Source organism: Pelodiscus sinensis, chromosome 5, assembly GCF_052426305.1.
Source record: "Pelodiscus sinensis isolate ZL-2025 chromosome 5, ASM5242630v1, whole genome shotgun sequence".
Classification (NCBI taxonomy): domain Eukaryota; kingdom Metazoa; phylum Chordata; order Testudines; family Trionychidae; genus Pelodiscus; species Pelodiscus sinensis.
Window position 1 is genome coordinate 122,762,042 of NC_143056.1, and position 18,200 is coordinate 122,780,241.

An 18,200-nucleotide genomic window follows, 5' to 3' on the forward strand; every position below is an offset into this window, starting at 1 on the left:
GGCTGCCATGAAAACAAGAGCTGTGCTGTTAGAACTTTAGGACAACTCCTGCAATAAACTCCTTTGCCAGCTTTCGTTATGGGGGAGGAAAAAAACAAAACAAAACACCAAAAGAAACAACTTAAATTGCATGTTCTGGGTTCTCTGAAGCACATGATGTTGAAACATGCTGATTAGGGCAGTCAGAGACAATCTACCTCAAAAGGGCCAAAAATCTAAGGAGATTGCTAAAGGACTCATGCCGGAGGCAAGAGAGCTAAGAATGCAAATTCTGTGTTGATAGTACCTTTAAAGAAAGCCACTTCCTTTCTTCTGCTGAGCTCGAGAATAGTAATATTTCAAATTACCCTGTATAGTAAATACTTGTTTCTCATCAATGAGATTCCCCAATAGCTGAGGCGGTTATATTAGGAGAGCGGGATAGATGATAGTCTTGTCCCGGTCTGGCCCTTGTAACTGAGAAAGCCTTGCTTATTAGGCTGTCAAGAGAACAGCTACAGAGTACCAAAGCGCCCTCTCTCTCTGAAGTTTCTCTTACCTCGGGGTTACTTAAAGTATCTTGAAACTCCAAGGTATAAAGCCAAGGGTCAGTGAGAGGCTTGCCTATAAAGGAAGTTAAAGGAGAGGTTCTGGTAAGTTCAGGAGTATAGTACCTTGATTAATTCAGTCACTGAGAGCAGTGATTTTGAACAAAAAGGGTAAAATGATCCTGCAAGAGATACAGAATGGTACTCCGTGTAGTGAACATATCTGACATGCTCAACTGGTGAATGAGGAAAAGTAATAAAATGCTACAGCTGCTTCTGAAACTCAGACTAGAGAAACTGAAGAGAAAGACATATTGCAGGATACCAAATATTACAGCCCAATAGTCTGCTTGAATGACAGGCACTTTATTCAGAAGATACTTGCGTTGGTGGATGTAAAAACAGACATATTACATCAATAGCACTATAGCATTATTTAACAATGAAAGACTATGGAGCATGGAAGACAATGCCACATAATGAACATAAAAATAATCTGTTCCAATTATAATTAAATGTTCAATTACAACCAAACTGGAAATTTTTAATTTACTTTTAAAGTACATATGAAATAAAATTTAATATAAGTAATATAATGCTTGGTCTTCACACAAGAGACAATATTAATAAATGCTATAGTTTACAAAAGCTAGTAGCACAACTTTGGTTTTTAAGTCAAGTCTATTTCTGAGCTTAATCTTCAATGCTGTCATCAAGAAAAGCCAGCTTCTTATACTGTATTCCAAAACAAAAAACTGTATCTTCAATGGACAGCAGTGGGGAAAACACCCCAATAATTTAACTTCAGTTCAAGAAATCTACTGAAAAACTAAAACTGATATATCCAATCTTTAAGTGTGTCTAAAATTGAAACAAAAAACCCCCAACACACCCAAAACCCTCAAACACTATTTAATTGATCAGGGCAGCAAGTAGAAGCTTCTCTGTTTTGGCTAAGATGTTCAAAGTTTATTTCTATAACCTCTCAAACTCCGCCTCCACTTCATAAAATAGTTTGTCAGTAAGCACTCTAGGCAAACTACTGTGTAGAGGTCCTTTTGAAACTGCTATAATCCACTGAAATTCAAATGAATGATATGTACCACTTATATATGATAGCATGGGGAAACATTTTACCCAACATACCTGATTGCCTTAGACAACAGTAAATTAGTTAAATCCAAAAAAAGACATCATATCTTGAAGAAAAAAACCCCAATACAAAAGTCATGGGACTTACTGTTAGCAAGATAAAAGTCAAAGAATCAAAAAAAACTAGACAATGCACAGATTTTTAGATCATGGTGGGTTTTAAAAGTGAAACCGTTAACTTTCAATATTTAGCTATTTCTAGGAATTCGGGTCTTCAGAACACAGATAAACTTTGAAACGTGAAACAGTAAATTGCTCTATAAAGGGACTAGTTACCAATTGTAAACTCATGTTCTCCAATGCATTACCACTCCATAGTAACAGTATAGGGAAATGTGTGCTTAAATATATGACCACAAAATCATATTTGGAAAGACTTGGCAGGTTTGAGCATATGTACATATTCCATCATAGGCTAGGTTTCACTAGTTAAGGATATAAATATGCCGGCCCTTCAATGGTTCCTGGAGTTCCTCTAATTAGAGATCAAGTGCCTCTGAAGGCTATGAATTTGGAGGACAAGATTTACTGTTGGTAGCCCATTCACTTTGGTCCTCCATACTATTACATGCATATGTAACAAGCAGTGAATTCCTAGAGAAGGTGGGGGCTGAGGAGCTCTACAAAGTTAAACTGAAGTACTGAAACCAGAATGTGTTCTTTATGCAGTGATAAGAGAATGTGTGGGTGTGAGGTAAAGTCCACATAACAGCCCTAAAAATTTCAGATAAGGGATTGGTATAGATCCACAGCATTTGGAACACCATCTATCTAGCCCTGTAAGCCCAGGAGATCTTCAAATCCACTGAGCAATCAGTTAGGTCATAATGCTATTGAATGCAGTCTTAAACCTCTAGTTTTTTCTCCAATGTGCAAAAATTGTTTCATTTTCCAAATACCCCTTAGTTCTGCCTAAATTAATAGAGGAGTCACATCCTGGATGCTGAGAGTGGTCACCTCCCCAGGAACATCATCAAGCATTGTAAAGAGGTATAAAATTAAAAACTGTCTTGTCTTTGTTGAATGCTGTACAAGGTAGGTCGACTGGCCAGGCTTGTAAATTCATGATGCTCATGGAAGAGGTCACTGGAAAGGACACCTTCAGTAAGATATAGTCTAGTGAGCAAGAATCCAAAGGATGAACACAGGCCTTTTTACAGGTTTGATTAACACCAAAAGTCAAATCTCCCGTATCAGTTAGGTTTCATACTGGGAGGATACTAGTTTCTAGGACCCTTTAAAAAGTGTTGTATGGAATACCATGGACCATAAGCGAACAATAGTGAAAGAATCTTTATAACAAAGAGAAAGCCCTATATAAATAGATCCAGACAACAAACATCTTAAACTGGCTCTATTGGCAATATAACACTTCTACCATATGACTTTTTAGACTCCAATAGGGTAATCTTGGATTTCCTCAAACAGATTAAGTAGAAGACATCTTGACCTAGAAACCCTACCAGCAATATCGCCAATTCAAACCACTGGAAGTCTGGGTGAGTTATTTTACCATTCACCTGGGATCAAAAAAATCTCTTCATATCAGAAAAGGGAGCAGATGAATTCTGGGCAGGGCCAGCAGCTCTAGAAATTAAGCCTGACATACCTGAGATCACTCTGATCCTGTTGAACCTTCCCCAATATTTAGAGCAGGGGTAAGGAACCTTTTTTGGATCAGGACCCTTTTAGGAGCCAAGTGATCCAAATTTAGAAACCAGGCTGTGGATTTGGTGATCTTCAGTTTCCTTAAAGGCCTCGTCAATCTTTTAGAAGATAAAATCCATTATTTTGCTTTCAGTCTATGCCAAAAGTTCAAAATTCCAGAACCAGAAAGATCTCCTGCCAGACAGCAATGGCCAAAACCAGATAGTTTCTCTGCGAGGGAGGGATAGCTCAGTGGTTTGAGTATTGGCCTGCTAAACCCAGCGTTGTGAGTTCAATCCTTGCAGAGGCCATTTAGGGATTTGGGGAAAAAGTTTGTCAGGGATGGTACTTGGTCCTTCTGTGAAGGCAGGGGACTGAACTCCATGACCATTCAAGGTCCCTTCCAGTTCTAGAAGATAGGCAATCTCCATTAATTTTAATCTCTAGCTATGACCAAAAAAGGATGCGTCAAAAGGGACCCTCAGCAAATGCCTAAAAAGATCTAGTTTTCCTCATAAAACTCTAGGAACTCCCTTTTGTCCACTAGAATAAACCAGGCTAAAAGACCACCCTGAACAATGAGGGTATGTCTACACTACAGCACTAATTTGAACTAACTTAATTCAAATTAGTTAATTCAAAATAAGCTAATTCAAATTAGCACATCTAGACCTAAAAACTAATTCGAATTAGCGTCTTGCTAATTCGAAATAGCCTGTCCACATTGAGTGGACCCTGAACCGAAGTTAAGGCTGGATGGAACCAGTGTCGGCAGGGCATCAGGTTAGGACTTAAGGTGTGGAGCTGCTGCCTTAGGCTAGCTGAGGGCTGTACTTAAAGGGACCCAACTCCCACCCCAGACAGACAGTTCTCAGGGTTCCCTGCTTGTCTACCTCAATGAGGGACAGCAAAGCAGTCCGGTCTTGGAACGCCCCGAGTGCCCGCACTCGGCACATCACAGCTCTCGGCCATCAGCCCAGCTGCACTTGCTGCAGGCTGCCATCCAGGGGAAGGAGGAGGGTCAATCGGAGGGCTATCAGGATCCAGGAGGCCCTGGAGGAGAGCTTCCACCCCGAGAAGCCCACAAAACCACCCCAGTCCTCCCCCTCGGGGGCTCATGCCCCATTCCTCCCTCACCTCCTTCCCTAGCTCCCCTTCCTGATGTAAAAAAATAAAGGACACGTGTTCAAAGATAGAAACTCTTTATTTAACAAAACTGAGAGGGGGGGGGGAGATTAACCTCTGGGGAGACTGGGAAAAGGAGGTGGGAGAGGGGAGGTAGAAACCTGGGAGGAGGGAGCTGGAAGGGGGAAGCCAGGAGAAGGAAGGGAAGTATAAAACTATGGTATGCCATATCTTCAGTACTGTGTAGAGATGTGGTCTCCTCACCTCAAAAAAAGATATTTTGGCCTTGGAAAGGGTTCAGAAGAGGGCAACTAAAATTATTAGGGGTTTGGAATAGGTCCCATATGAAGAGAGGCTAAAGAGACTGGGACTTTTCAGCTTAGAAAAGAGGAGACTGAGGGGGTATATGATAGAGGTCTTAAAATCATGAGTGGTGTGGAGAGGGTGAACAAAGAACAGTTCTTCATTGGTTCCCATAATAGAAGGACTAGAGGACACCAAATGAAATGAATGGGTAGCAGGCTTAAAACTAATAAAAGAAAGTTCTTTTTCACACAGCGCATAGTCAACCTGTAGAACTCCTTGCTGCAGGAGGCTGTGAAGGCTAGAACTAGAACAGAGTTTAAAGAGAAGTTACATAAATCCATGGAGGTTGGGTCCATGGAGTGCTATTAGCCAGGGGGTAGGAATGGTGTCCCTGGCCTCTGTTTGTGGAAGGCTGGAGATGGATGGCATGAGAAATCGCTTGGTCATTGTCTTCGGTCCATCCCCTCTGGGGTTGCTGGTGCTGGCCGCTGTTGACAGACAGCCTACTGGGCTAGATGGACCTTTGGTCTGACCCAGTATGGCCGTTCTTGTGTTCTAAGCTCAGGGTTGGGGGTCTCACTGGACCAACTTGATTTTCATGCAAACCTGCTCCTGGGTTCGCATGTGGCCATGGGTGGCCAGGCTGGCAGCTATCCTGCCCTAGACAGCCGCATTCCTGTGCCTAGTGCAGAGGTCATAGACATTGGAGGCCTCCCCCCAAACCTCAATGAGGTCCACGATCTCTGCACTAGACCAGGCGGGCACCTGCCTCTTGTGGCCCCGGGCAGGCTCCTGGGAGCCACCATCCTGGTCCTGGGAAGAGGCGGAGGGCTGGGTGGCAGACTCATGCTGTGACAGGTGCAGGGTCTGCTGGCTGGGTGCTGGCAGGCTTGCAACTGGCACAAGCACTGTAGCCAGACTGTGCCCCCTTAAGGGCTCTGGGGCCCGTGGGGGGGGGTGGGGGGGGAGCGGCGGCAGAATAGTTTCCCTGGTTTGGCCAAGAGTGGCCACCAGGGCAACCTGGGAAGAGCTAGCCTGCAACTAGTTCGAATTAAGTGGCTACACAGCCCTTAATTCAAACTATTTAATTCGAACTAGGTATTACTCCTCGTAGAATGAGGTTTACCTAGTTTGAATTAAGCGCTCCGCTAGTTTGATTTAAATTCAAACTAGCGGTTTGTATGTATAGCCGCTATTAAAGTTAATTCAAACTAACGGCTGTTAGTTCAAATTAACTTTGTAATATAGACATACCCTGAGGGATTACATAGGGGCATGACAGCCTGGCAGCAAGAGACCCTGAGCATCAGGACTGCAAAGAAACAGCCTATTAGATGTACCCATCTTCTAGGTGATTTGCTTCCTGGGATAGATGCCATTTCCCCAAATTCCAATTAATCATTTACAGCCGAAACGTGTGGAAGGGGGTTGAGCGATTAGCTCAAATTCCTCCATAACTCTTGGTCCAAAGCACACGATTTTCTAGAAACCAAGGCAGCCAAGACAGATTGATTGCAAACCTCTTCAGCCAGTTCCAACAGATTTACATTGATAAAAGACAACTACTTTCTCTTGGAAATTCTAGATGTCAAAATCATGTTATTTCTGGGCAAAGTCACTAGATGGATCTCCAGAGCTATATCCATTCAGTCCATCAAGTCCGCAGTAACACCAGGCCTTTCAGAAGAAAGAAGAGAGTGGGTAAGAGCCTCATCAGAGAATGTGGTAGAAAAGTAAGCCTCCCAGGACTGGCATTCCACTTTCTCTTTTAGAAGTGCCTGATAACATCAAGCAGAACTACTGATTGTGGGGACTAAGAAAATTGTTTCATTATCTCTCTCTGGAGAGATTACTAACTCTGATCCTCTGCTTCCTAAAGCCTAAAGATGCACAATACCTATATGGAGAAAAGCCTAGGTAAGATTTAAACTCTGAAGGTGCCTAATAAGATATCTAATGCTCCACAACACAAACTAGGCTCCCTTTCAGATAGCGTTGCAGTAAAAAGTGAAATAACCTGGTTTTTCCTCAGTTTCACAAGGTTCAAATCACTGAAGTTGGATTCAGTTAAGAACTGTGATCTAATGGATGTGAAAGTGACAGCAGCTCGCTCCAGAAAGCAAGCTTTCACAGCATCAAGGTCTTATTTGGAAATTTCTGGGGAATGAGGAGGTACAGAAAAAAGCCTCACCTTAACCATTCTGATACACCCTGAAGGTGAAATGGTTAGAGCTTGGCACTATGACATTTTGAGTCTAAATATTCTGCTTGATGGGATATTGCAAAGAACCTTGGATTCATCTGACTAAAGCACCAGAAGTCATCTTGACTCAGATGACTAACCCACCTGCTTTTATTCTTCTTGCAATCCTTGCATAGGTTAACTTCTCCAAATTCTAGGAGTTTGAAAGAATACTTATCAGACCTTAATTTTACTATATCTGCTCTGCAAAAAGAACACACACACACCAACCAACCAACCACCCTACCAGCTACTGCTCAAAAGGATTTGATTATTCACATGGCACATGTGGGGCTCTGAGGAGGTGCCAGTCAGAAGACTACTGCATCAATATGATTAGAAGTTTCTAACTAAATCCGCACAATTATTTCAGACTTCATATTCTTTCACTGATGCTTCAGATAAAATAAATATAACCACCAGCAACCTATAAAACACAATTCACCACACTTATATTTTCTATTTGACTGCAGTAGCTCAGTCAATGGGTGGAGGACAGGGATGGGGGAAGGGAAGAGGGATAGGGAGGAAAGGGAAAAATGTTAATTGTTAATTTAAATATTTTGCTAAGAGTTTTAAAGATGGCTTATCTTCCCAATGACTTCTGCACAAATAAACCCTTAAAAACCTTTGACTGCTAAATTAGACCCACAGAGGAAAATCTTTATACATTTAAGTTGCAGCACAAACTTGACTTCCAGAGATGTAAGCTAAGGTCAACCTTCAGTCATCTTTGTGATGGGCATTTACATAAATTCAAACCTTGTTACCATATGCAAATCAACATATACAGCATATTCAACAGCCCTAGAGAGTATTTGTTGTGAGCTAACTATTTGCATAGCAACCTCCTCATTTAGTCTGAAGGTGTAAAAGAAAAAAGTGCATTTTCTAATAATTTTATGTTTTAGAGGTTCTTCAATATGTTTGGTACAGTGTTTGCAAAACCTCAACCTAAAGATGAAAATCTTCCAAAACTAAGAGTTGTGAAACTAATTTAATTTCTACTAAAAATCGCAAGTCCAGTTACTAGTGTTTCTTATTTTCTGAACAATTATCTAGTCACTCTGCATTTGTTTTTTTGACAATGCATAACAAGAAAAACATCTTACTAGATAAAAGTAACAAAATCCAATCTGTCTGGTCATGACAATAACCAGGTGTAACCAAGAGGAGCTTAAAAAAAACCAACAAAACACACACACTATGCTGATACCTTTATTTTAATTCATTGCAATAAGATACTCAAGCAACAGAATTAGAAAGTGTGTTTCTGATGGAAGTTTTAAGCCCCACCAAAACATTTCTCACAGTACTTCAAAATTAATAACTATATATTACCCTTGAAATCTAATTGCACAGAGTCTGTAACTTTGTTCTAAGGTGTCAAGATTGTTCCCCACTCTGGCACTTCAAGTGCAGAAGGTGGGGACCCACAAGAGACCTTAAAAAATACCTTGCCCCTAAATGCTTCTGCTTAAAAAACTTCCTAAGGTCACAGATTCCATGACCTTGGGTGGTACACTGCCACCACATGCAAAAACCCCTTAAAAGCCAGGAAGATGCACTTGTGAATTTCTTCCTATGGGCTAACCCAAAACTCTTTAATCCTCCCTCAAGAGATTACAGTTCTTTTTCAAGATCTCTCCTAATAACTGACCTTCAGTCTCAAACACATGCATACAGAATCACCTGCCTTCTAGGATACAGGAATCAGATTATAGTCTTAAAAAGGTGATTTTATTAACAAAACAAAGATGATGAATTTGGTAAAGTATCTTGGTTGCTAGGTGTTAGAGCACTACTAAAACAACAGATTAAAGCACAGTGAATTGCTTCCTTGGGATTCAGTTACAGTGGACAGGGTTTTTTTTAAAGTCAGCACAGAGAAGTCCTACAAACCAAGAAAATAACCTGTCTGTCTAACTATATATTCCCTGTCTACTCACATCTGTTGTTTCAAGGTTTCATCCTTTCTAGGCATAGATATTGCTGAAAATGTCATGTCTGGCACCAGGGCTTACTTAATCTTTCTTCCAGTTTCTGCTCTTAATTCACACAAAGACGACCAAAGCAAGCAAAACCTATTTCAAATTTCTCACTCTTCCCATTGACTTTCCTGGCTCCCTACCAAAATTTCCTGAATACCCACTGTTCTAGGTTTAACCTTTTACAGGCAATTTAGCTACTGAATACTGGGATGTCTAGAAAAGGGTAGCACCCATCCCATCCATCACACAAGGTCTCAGAGGAACAGATACATGCTGATTACTGTGAAATAAAATATTATTTTGAATAAATTAAAGAAATATAGTTTGCTCATTGTAGCCTTATAACCAGAAAACATTACACCTTCATGAAGTCAAGATATCCCATTATAAAACAGAGAAAGGAGAAAATTTCTTTGCACAATAATTTCCTTGACAGGAAGCTATAGAATCATGTACACACCTATCTCCTTCAGCTGACTTCCCGTGTGATAGAAAGAGGGCTCCTTTAACTATAGGAGCATCTGTAATCAGCTGGGCCAACTATCGTGACAACAAGGACTTTAATATTTACCTAAATAAACAGTTTTATTGTGGACTCAAGCTGCTATTCTAAATCACACTCTGGAGCGTGCCTGAAGAGTGAAACCATTCCGCAGATGAATGGCAAAACAAAAATGGGTGCAGAGTTCGGAAAATGCAGGTTTTTAGAATGGGCCTGCAGAGGGCAAGGGTTTGTTAATACATCAGAGCACAGATGTCACCCCACTGTGCAAGGCCTTACTAGAGTATTATTTTTACAGCATGACAACATGAATTAATTTAGCTTCATATTGGGTCACCTGTTGTCCTACATCCATGACCCTTAAGACATAGTAAAATGCACCATTGTTATAGTAATGGGATTTTATATAATCTTGGATCATCAATAAATCCAACAAATTTATCCAGTGAAATATTATGAACTGGTTGAATAGTTTGCTTATTTGCAATGAGGCTGCAACTGAGATCAAGGCCTCATTTTGTTTACAATGCCTACTGCAAAATAAGATACAGTTCCTGCCACAATTATATGTATTTTTGGTAAACATATAGAATTCAACTACTGAAATAAAAAAAATAATCCATAAACTGACAATTTAACTGGATGTTACAGACTAGGAGTATAATCTGTAGTATGTCTGAAAAATAGGAATAAACACTCAAAAACCAGACACTAGTCCACACCGATTTTAGGTTCAACTCTTTAGGAAAATGTGTATCTAAGTATAAATGTATGCACCTGACTTGGGTATGCAAGTCCCTAGTGTGCAACTAAATATAGGTATACATATAATCTGACTATACCTCTCTAGTGGGATTTTGCATGCACTTTTCAGATTGTGGGCCTTAGTGCCACTAAAGAATGAAGAAAGGCCAACAACTGAAGTAAACATTTTACTTTTACCCCCAAACATTATTTACAAAGGCTAATCAATGTAACCTCTTCTGAACTGATTAAAGTAACTGTTTCCTAGACTAAAAAGCTTTCTAACCTCTCTAGTTCCTCACTCTCAGGTCCCGCAACAGCTGTGGTCTGGCCTGATTTTACTTAGCCGATGTCTACTTATCATGGGTGGGATCAAGTTTCCTGTGGTCCCATAAAGTTTGTTTACATCTACCAGTCCTTGCTCTCAGTGCTCTGTGCTGTTATTTAGCTCTAATTTACCCCTAAAAGACTTCTAAGAGCTCAGTAAGCAATAGAAGGGTTTGTAATGCTACTAGAAAATACTGACTTCCCATGGTCTAGCAAATTTTCTGGTTCAGCACCAGCCAGGTCCTAAGGGTGACAGATTGGAGAGGTTCAACCTGTATTAAGTTCCTGTTCAATAATGGAACTGGACAATAGGGTTTACTAGAAATACCAAGTATAGCAGTACAGGCACCATGGCCGAGTCCCGAGCAGCACCATTCTGAAGACTAAATATTACTCAACAGAACAAATATTACCATTTTGTAATTTTCTACAGATATGCAATAATCTCCTTTCTGATTACATCACTAAGATGATTATTTTTCTTTTAGGTAAACAAAGGTAAACAAAGTTACCTAGTATTCATTTTGTGTGTCTGAAAACCTAAATAGGGATCAAGAACCAAACTAGTTGCCAGGTCATCATTTTCACACAGCTCCTTGGCAGACATTCCAGAGGAAGGCACATAGCGACTTTGGCCCTCAAATCCTGATGCACCACTACCTGCGAAAAGCAAAAAACACCAGTGTTAACTAAAATAGAAAACTATTCAATCTTACAGTAAGGGTACTGTAAGAGGACAACTCCACCAAGGATAACAGCAGTAACAAAAAGTAGGTGGCACTGCACTAGTGCAGGTCAGGCTATGATGCTTTCAATCAGCTGGGACACCAGCTAAGTAAGTCCCATCCCAGCCTGCTTTGTTGATTGGATAGGGGAAGAAGCGAGATACATGGGTGTGATCTCAGCCCTGTGAGTGCATGATGCAGGTTTTCATTCTTTCACATTTTATTTCATTTCCTTTGTTCTCTGTGTCCAGGACCATGAAACTATGGCTATCTTTCTTGGACAGAATGAAAGACCTGACAGGAGATCAGCTTCTTCTGATCCTGGGCTGACATAGATCACCTAGACCAAACTATTATTTAAACCTAGCCAGGAGACTGACTCAGAGGGAGTTTGGGTGAAGGAGGGGGTTGTGACCTTGGGTAGGAGATTGGGGAGCAAGGTAGGGATGTCAACGTGTATTCATTAATCATTTAAGTTGACTAAGACTGATCTTATCAGTTAATTCTAGTGACTACATGTCTCAGAGACAGTGGGGGAAGGGAAGGGGGAGTGAACTCTTGTGATACACATGTAAATGTTAGTTATTAGCCATCATATATTAAGAATGTTGTTTCCCTCTCTCCCTCCACCGAATTGAAAATGTATTCAATTTAAATTATTTGCATTTAACTTTTCAATGGGGCTCAATAGATATTTATTTCTGAAATAATCATGACTGAATTATAAGCATAATAAAAATAGTCTGTTGCTAATTGAGGGGGGCAACAGCTTTCCCAGTGAATTAACCGTGTATCACAAGATTTCAGAACAAACAATTAAAAAGCGAACGAATCAGCAAGCAAGATGTTATTGTGATTCACAAATCACATCCCCACCTATAAACATGTACATACATCTGCTTGATCTTCTCTCAACTCCATTTTTGCTAGTCTTTGGATTCTCCTTTCCAGGGTGCTGCAACTTGGACTGATTCTGCTGATGTTCGTTAGACAACTTGCCTCCATTTCTCCTGCCATTCACCACCATGTTCTTGGATTCTCCCAGCCACTTCATTCCCACAGATAGCCTGACCCAGGTGCATTTAGTCACTTTTCAAAAGGCTTGGAGAAGTGGGTCAATAATTTCACTTTCAATTCCTAATGGGGGAAAAAAAAACCATACAAAAAGATTAAAACTAATCTATTTTCAAAGTACAACTTTTAAGAAAAAACTCTTAGGTACTCAGGAGCTTTAAGAATTGTTACACAGCCAGAAGATCCATATGCTTTTAAAAAAAAAAAAAAAAAAAAAAAACCACACACACACACACACACACACACACACACACACACACACAAAACAACCCACAACACTCCAAGAAGCCAGTTGAGTACTTGCTAGTTTCAATAGCAGCCAGCTCCATCCCTGGGACACCTAGGCTGTGTCTACACTGGGCCACTTATTCCGGAAAATCAGCCGCTTTTCCGGAATAAGCTGCGAGCTGTCTACACTGGCCCTTGAATTTCCGGAAAAGCAACGATGCTCTACTGTACAAAATCAGCCACTATTCCAGAAAAACTATTCTGCTCCCGCTCGGGCATAAGTCCTTATTCCGGAACACTGTTCCGGAAAAGGGCCAGTGTAGACAGCCCAGTAGTCTTTTCCAGAAAAAAGCCCCAATTGCGAAAATGGCGATCGGGGCTCTTTTCCGGAAAAGCGCGTCTACATTGGCCATGGATGCTTTTCCGGAAAAAGGGCTTTTCCGGAAAAGCAGCCTGCCAATGTAGACCCCCCTTTTCCGGAAAAACTGAAAACGGAATAGTATTCCGTTTTAAGCATTTCCGGAAATTCATGCCAGTGTAGACACAGCCCTAGTGTTGGCCTGCCTCACTCCTCCATTCTTCCTCCCTTTCATCAAGCAGTGGCAGACAGTTAGGGTGCAGACTTTTGTCTTGGGTTAAGAGATTTGAAGAGTTAAGGGATTTGGAGTTGCTCTGAGCTGAGCCTGGGGCAGGGAGTTGAGGTGCAGAAGGGGGTTAAGGGTATAGGCTCTGTAAGGGAGTTTGGTTCTGGGGGGGGGGGGGCTAGGGCAGGAGCTTGGGGTACAGGAGGAGGTTTATGACCGTGACAAAAGTTCAGAATGCAAGCTCCAGCTGGACACAGCTTACCACACGTGGTGTAGAGGGGCTAAGGCAGGCTCACCCCTGCCCAAGCCCCGTACCACTCAAAAGCTGCCAGCAAACTCCCTCCATCCCAGGCCCTGTTGTGCCCCTCTCTATTCTCTGGAGATAGATTACAGGATGGGAGAGGGGGCACCCTGACATCAGCACCCCTTCCTCTTCCTTCCCTGCCCAACAAGGGGAGGAGGAGGGAAAAGGGGGGACAGCTCCAAGGCAAAGGGCAGGAGGTGCACAGCAGTGGGGGAAGGGGCAACTGAAGTGCTGCACTTGATAGCCTCTTGGCCAAACCAGTCAGATCACCTGTCAGAGGCTTCAAGATCTACTACTAGATCCCCATCTACTGGTTGGTGACCACTGGGCTATGTCTACACTTGCAAGTTTTGGTGAAGAAAGTGCTGTCAACAGACAAAAGTCGCCCAAACTGGAAACTCGCCAAACCAGTTTTTCCCGGTACCTGCGGTTTACCATGGCCACATCTGTAGCTCCCTCATCAACATTAAGAATAAAGCATTGTGGGTATGCATCCCCCAGTACATTCCATCACCTTCACTCCCTAAGCCCTGTGGGAAAGCGCAATGTCGCATGAGGCATGTTGGGAATATGAAAAACATGCATCTCTTTTCTTCCCAGATAGCCATAGTTTCCAGTTTACTTTCATGCCAATTAAAGCATCCATGGCAAGAAAACATGCATCCCAGCCTTCTGGCCCTCATCATGAACAGTGTACAGAAGACATCATGCATTGCAGCATATATGCTTATGAACCTACTAGTGCAGGGATGGGGAACCCTTTTTGGGTTGGGGGCCACTGACCCACAGAAAAAAAAAAAGTCATTCAGGGGCTGCACACAATTGAGAAAAACAAAACAAAAAACCCACTCCTCACCAGTGCGGGCTCCCCAATGCAGAGAGAAGCCCTGAGCTTCAGGGACCAGATCCAGGCAAGCCAGGGACTGCATCCAGCCCCTGGGTCGTAGGTTCCCCACCCCTGTGCTAGTGGATGATGATTCAGATTCATATTCCTATTCAGATTTGTATTTAGATTCAGAGGACGATGAGTTGATAAATCACTGGGCTATGGCAGACCTGGTGTACACCATGGATTGTCACTTTTGGGGTAGGGAAACCATCTGAGTGGTAGGACCACACTGTCATGCAGGTGTGGGATGAAGAGCAGCAGTTGCAGAACTTTCAGATGCATAACGCAACCTTACTTTAACCATGTGCTGAGCTAGCCCCTAAACTGCATCTCAAGGACACCAGAATGAGAGTTGCTCTCCTGGTAGAGAAGTGTAGGGCCTTTGCTTTGCGAAAGCTGGCCACTCCAGATTCACAACAGAATGGTAGCAATCATTTTGGAGTGGGCAAATCTACTGTCAAGGCAGTACTTATTGCCATGCACACTTGGGCTACATCTATATTGGATCCCTCTTGTGCAAAAGCCTATGCAAATGAAGTGTGGATTAGCATATCACTGCAATTCATTTGCGTAATTAATTAGGGGACAATTTTGCGCAAGAGGCTTTTGCACAAAAAGGAGCCGTCTACAGTTTCTTTTTGCGCAGAATCCCCTCTTGTACAAGAGCCATTCTTCCGCATTTTTCGGGAAGAACGGCTTTTGCACAAGAGGGAATTTTTGTGAAAAAAGGATCTGTGTAGATGGCTCGTTTTTGCACAAAAGGCTCTAACGCAAAACCGGCCCCTAATTAATTATGCAAATGAAGCATGGTGATATGCTAATTCACACTTCATTTGCACAGGCTTTTGCGCAAGAGGGTAGCAATGTAGACTTAGTCCTGCAGAAATCACATTTTGATGGACAGTGGTAGAAATGTAGCCGTGTTAGTCTGGTGCAGCTGAAACAAACAAAAACAGGACTGTGTAGCACTTTAAAGACTAACAATATGGTTTAATCTGTGGCTCTGGGAAACGTAGATGACAGTGACTGGCTTTGCTGAAAAGGGCTTTTCTGAGGCAGGGCAATAGATGGGACATGTATTCCCATTATAGTGCCACCCCACTTTGCCCGACAGAACATCAATCCTAAGGGCTACGTCTCCATGGTGTTTCAGGTGCTTGTAGATCACTGTGGGCATTTCACAGACATAAGTGTGAGGTGGCCTGGAAAAGGTCACATCTTCAGGAAAAGTGGCCTGTAGTAGTATGTTAAATATCAGTTAATTGAACAGTCAAGTAACCTCATGAATTCTTATCGGTTACTCAACTATTCTATAGTCCCCGGGCTGGGGCCAGCAGCCAGTGCACTCTGGCACCACTTCCAAGGAGCCTCCGCCACTCTGTGCTGCTGCCTCTGTATTAGAAGCAGCAGTACGGGGTGCCAGGCGGGAGCTGGTCCACAAGAGGAGCCAGTTTAAAAACCAACTCCCTCTTGTGGACTGGCTGCCTACTGCCCAATGCTGCTGCCTGATAGAGGCAGCAGCATGGGGTGGAAGCAACCACTGGGCGGAAGAAGGGGTCTGAGCTCCCAGATGTGACGCAAGCCAGAACAGAGTTGAGCTGCCTGCCCTAAAACACTTTAAATGCAGAGCTGCAGCAAAGGTAGGTCCTGGACCCATTGCAAGCCAGGTCAGAAATTTACAGTGGAGGATACAGGACTGAGCCAGGCCAGAAATTTACAGTGGAGGATGCAGAAATGCCCATAGTGCTCCTAGGTGACGGGATCTATCCCTGGCTCTTGAAACTTTACATAGGCCACCTGGACAGCAGTAAGGAGCGGTTCAACAACAGATTACGCCACTGCTGAATGACTGTACCTTTGGCAGACTGAAAGGAAGATGGAGGTGTGTTTATGCAAGGCTAGACCTTTTGGAGAATCATATCCCCCAGGAGGTGGACACATGCTGTTGCTTAAATAATTTCTGCAAGAGTAAGGGTAAAGTTTTTCCCCCATGAGTGCAGCACAGCATACGCATTTGGGTGCACATTTTGAAAAGTCAATATACTCGGGCTGTCAAAGGAGTGCATAGGCTGGCCATCAAGATCATGGAGGATCTGAGGAACCACTTTGACAACAAGGAAGCCTGAGATTTCTGTGTGTTGGGGTTGCTTTCCTACCTCTAAGCAAGGCATCCCCATTGTACCAAACAGCTCAGAACAAAGCATTTGGTGTGGGTTGTTTAACACAAAATAAACCTCATGGAAACATGTATGACATTCTCTTTGAAAACCCTTACAGCTGTGGTTACATCCAGCTGTCACCACTGCTTTCACATGGAGTGGAGTGTAAGGGGAAGAAACCATTACTGGGTTGTGGTAAGTGTGTGGGTGTAGAGGAAGGGTTGCTGGATTCAGAATTGCACCTTTGCGGCCATGAATGGTGATGTGGGAGGGGAAGAGGGTAGAGGCACGGCTGCAGGAAAAAGAATCCTGCATGGGAAGCCTTTGATTATGGTCTCTATTATTCAGCAGGATTATACTCCTCGTGATGTCATTTTGATTGTGCATGAACTATAGCATGCATTCAGTGGTCTCCTGTCTGTTAATTGGCCCTAACTTATCTCATTTCCACTCTCTGCTCACCATCCCTATCTCTTTGTTCCCTCTCCATAGCTCCTCCCTGCTACTCTGATTGACGTGAGTGACCCAACAAATCCTTCACCAGATCATCGTGTGTCCTTGGCTTTTTTTCCTTAGTTGTCATAGCCTGCCTGATGGTTGACAAGGCGGCTGAGTTCTCAAGGTCTGGTATGCAAAAGCAACTATTAACAACAGAGTGATTACTTTTCACAATAAAGATGGTTACATTTCACTTATATGCAGGCCCCTGAACAAAAACAAAACCACAAACTTCCCACTTAGTCTGGAAGCAAAATACAGATCTCTGTAGACACTGTACTCACGGTGAGTTTTAAAGTGTGAGGGGAGGGGGAGGAAGGAGGGTTGCTTATGACTAAGAAAGTACAGACTGCTGTTGTACAAGGAAACAATTTTTGATAATCCTACATGCTGCAAATCGCTCCTGCAGACATATCACTGCTGAAGGTTAACAAGCAAACCTGGACTGAGATTTTGCAAGTGGGGGGCTCCTCGGTCCTTATGCAGCCACGCTATGTGCTGCCTTGATTCTGGCAGCACACATTGAGGACTGGTTTGGTAAAGTGTCATACAAGGGGGGGGGGGGGGGGGAGGGGGAGGCAACAGCAGCCCTGCCATAGAATCTCTGTGACAAAACAAGTACATCAGGGGAATCTTCAGCACCATTTTCCAGGAAGATTCTATTGCTCTCAGTGTGTGCAGCAACAGGCTCTGTTAATCCATAATGCAAACCCAAGAAGTGCTAATCAGGTCAGAGAAATACAGCTGCTGGTGGTCCCAGACTGCTGCCCCCCACCTCCCTTCCCTGACTGCATATAGCAACTTACTGCCTTGCCTGCCGCCTGCTCAGCCCCTAACTCTGGGTGCCTGCACAGCAACTACTTGCCAGGGCATCACCTTAATACCGTCCTGTAGGGCTGCTGCCCACTCAGCCCCTAACGCCACCCACCTGCACACCAATGTACCCTGCGTCCCTTCTGCTTCAATGTGTGGCATCTCTTCCATGATGAGTTGCTGAGCATCCTCACAAACATTGTTTGAAAACAATTCCTTACTGCTGAGCACACAGGTTGTCACTGGATTGACCTTCACCTCCTGGCCCTCTTCAATCTCTTTTCAACTTGTGTCTGTGGTGAATCTGGGACAAGTATTTCTGGCTCTGTTTTCTGAGAACTATCCATAGGTCCCGGGGTGTGG

At 42.9% G+C, this 18,200-nt stretch overlaps 1 protein-coding gene across 3 annotated transcripts in view; it reads right to left on the reverse strand.

Moving 5' to 3' along the window:
* Positions 1-18,200, reverse strand: part of KMT5B (lysine methyltransferase 5B) — a 57,599-nt gene that overhangs the window by 26,237 nt on the left and 13,162 nt on the right. For 2 of the 3 annotated variants that reach the window (XM_075928309.2, XM_075928310.2), the window contains exons 2-3: positions 12,165-12,425; positions 11,076-11,223 (exon numbers count right to left, since the gene is read on the reverse strand). In XM_075928309.2, the coding sequence (XP_075784424.1) occupies positions 11,076-11,223; positions 12,165-12,342 (326 nt within the window). In that variant the 5' untranslated portion in view covers positions 12,343-12,425. The remainder of the gene's footprint in view (positions 1-11,075; positions 11,224-12,164; positions 12,426-18,200) is intronic. The other variant, XM_075928311.2, reaches the window with a different exon arrangement.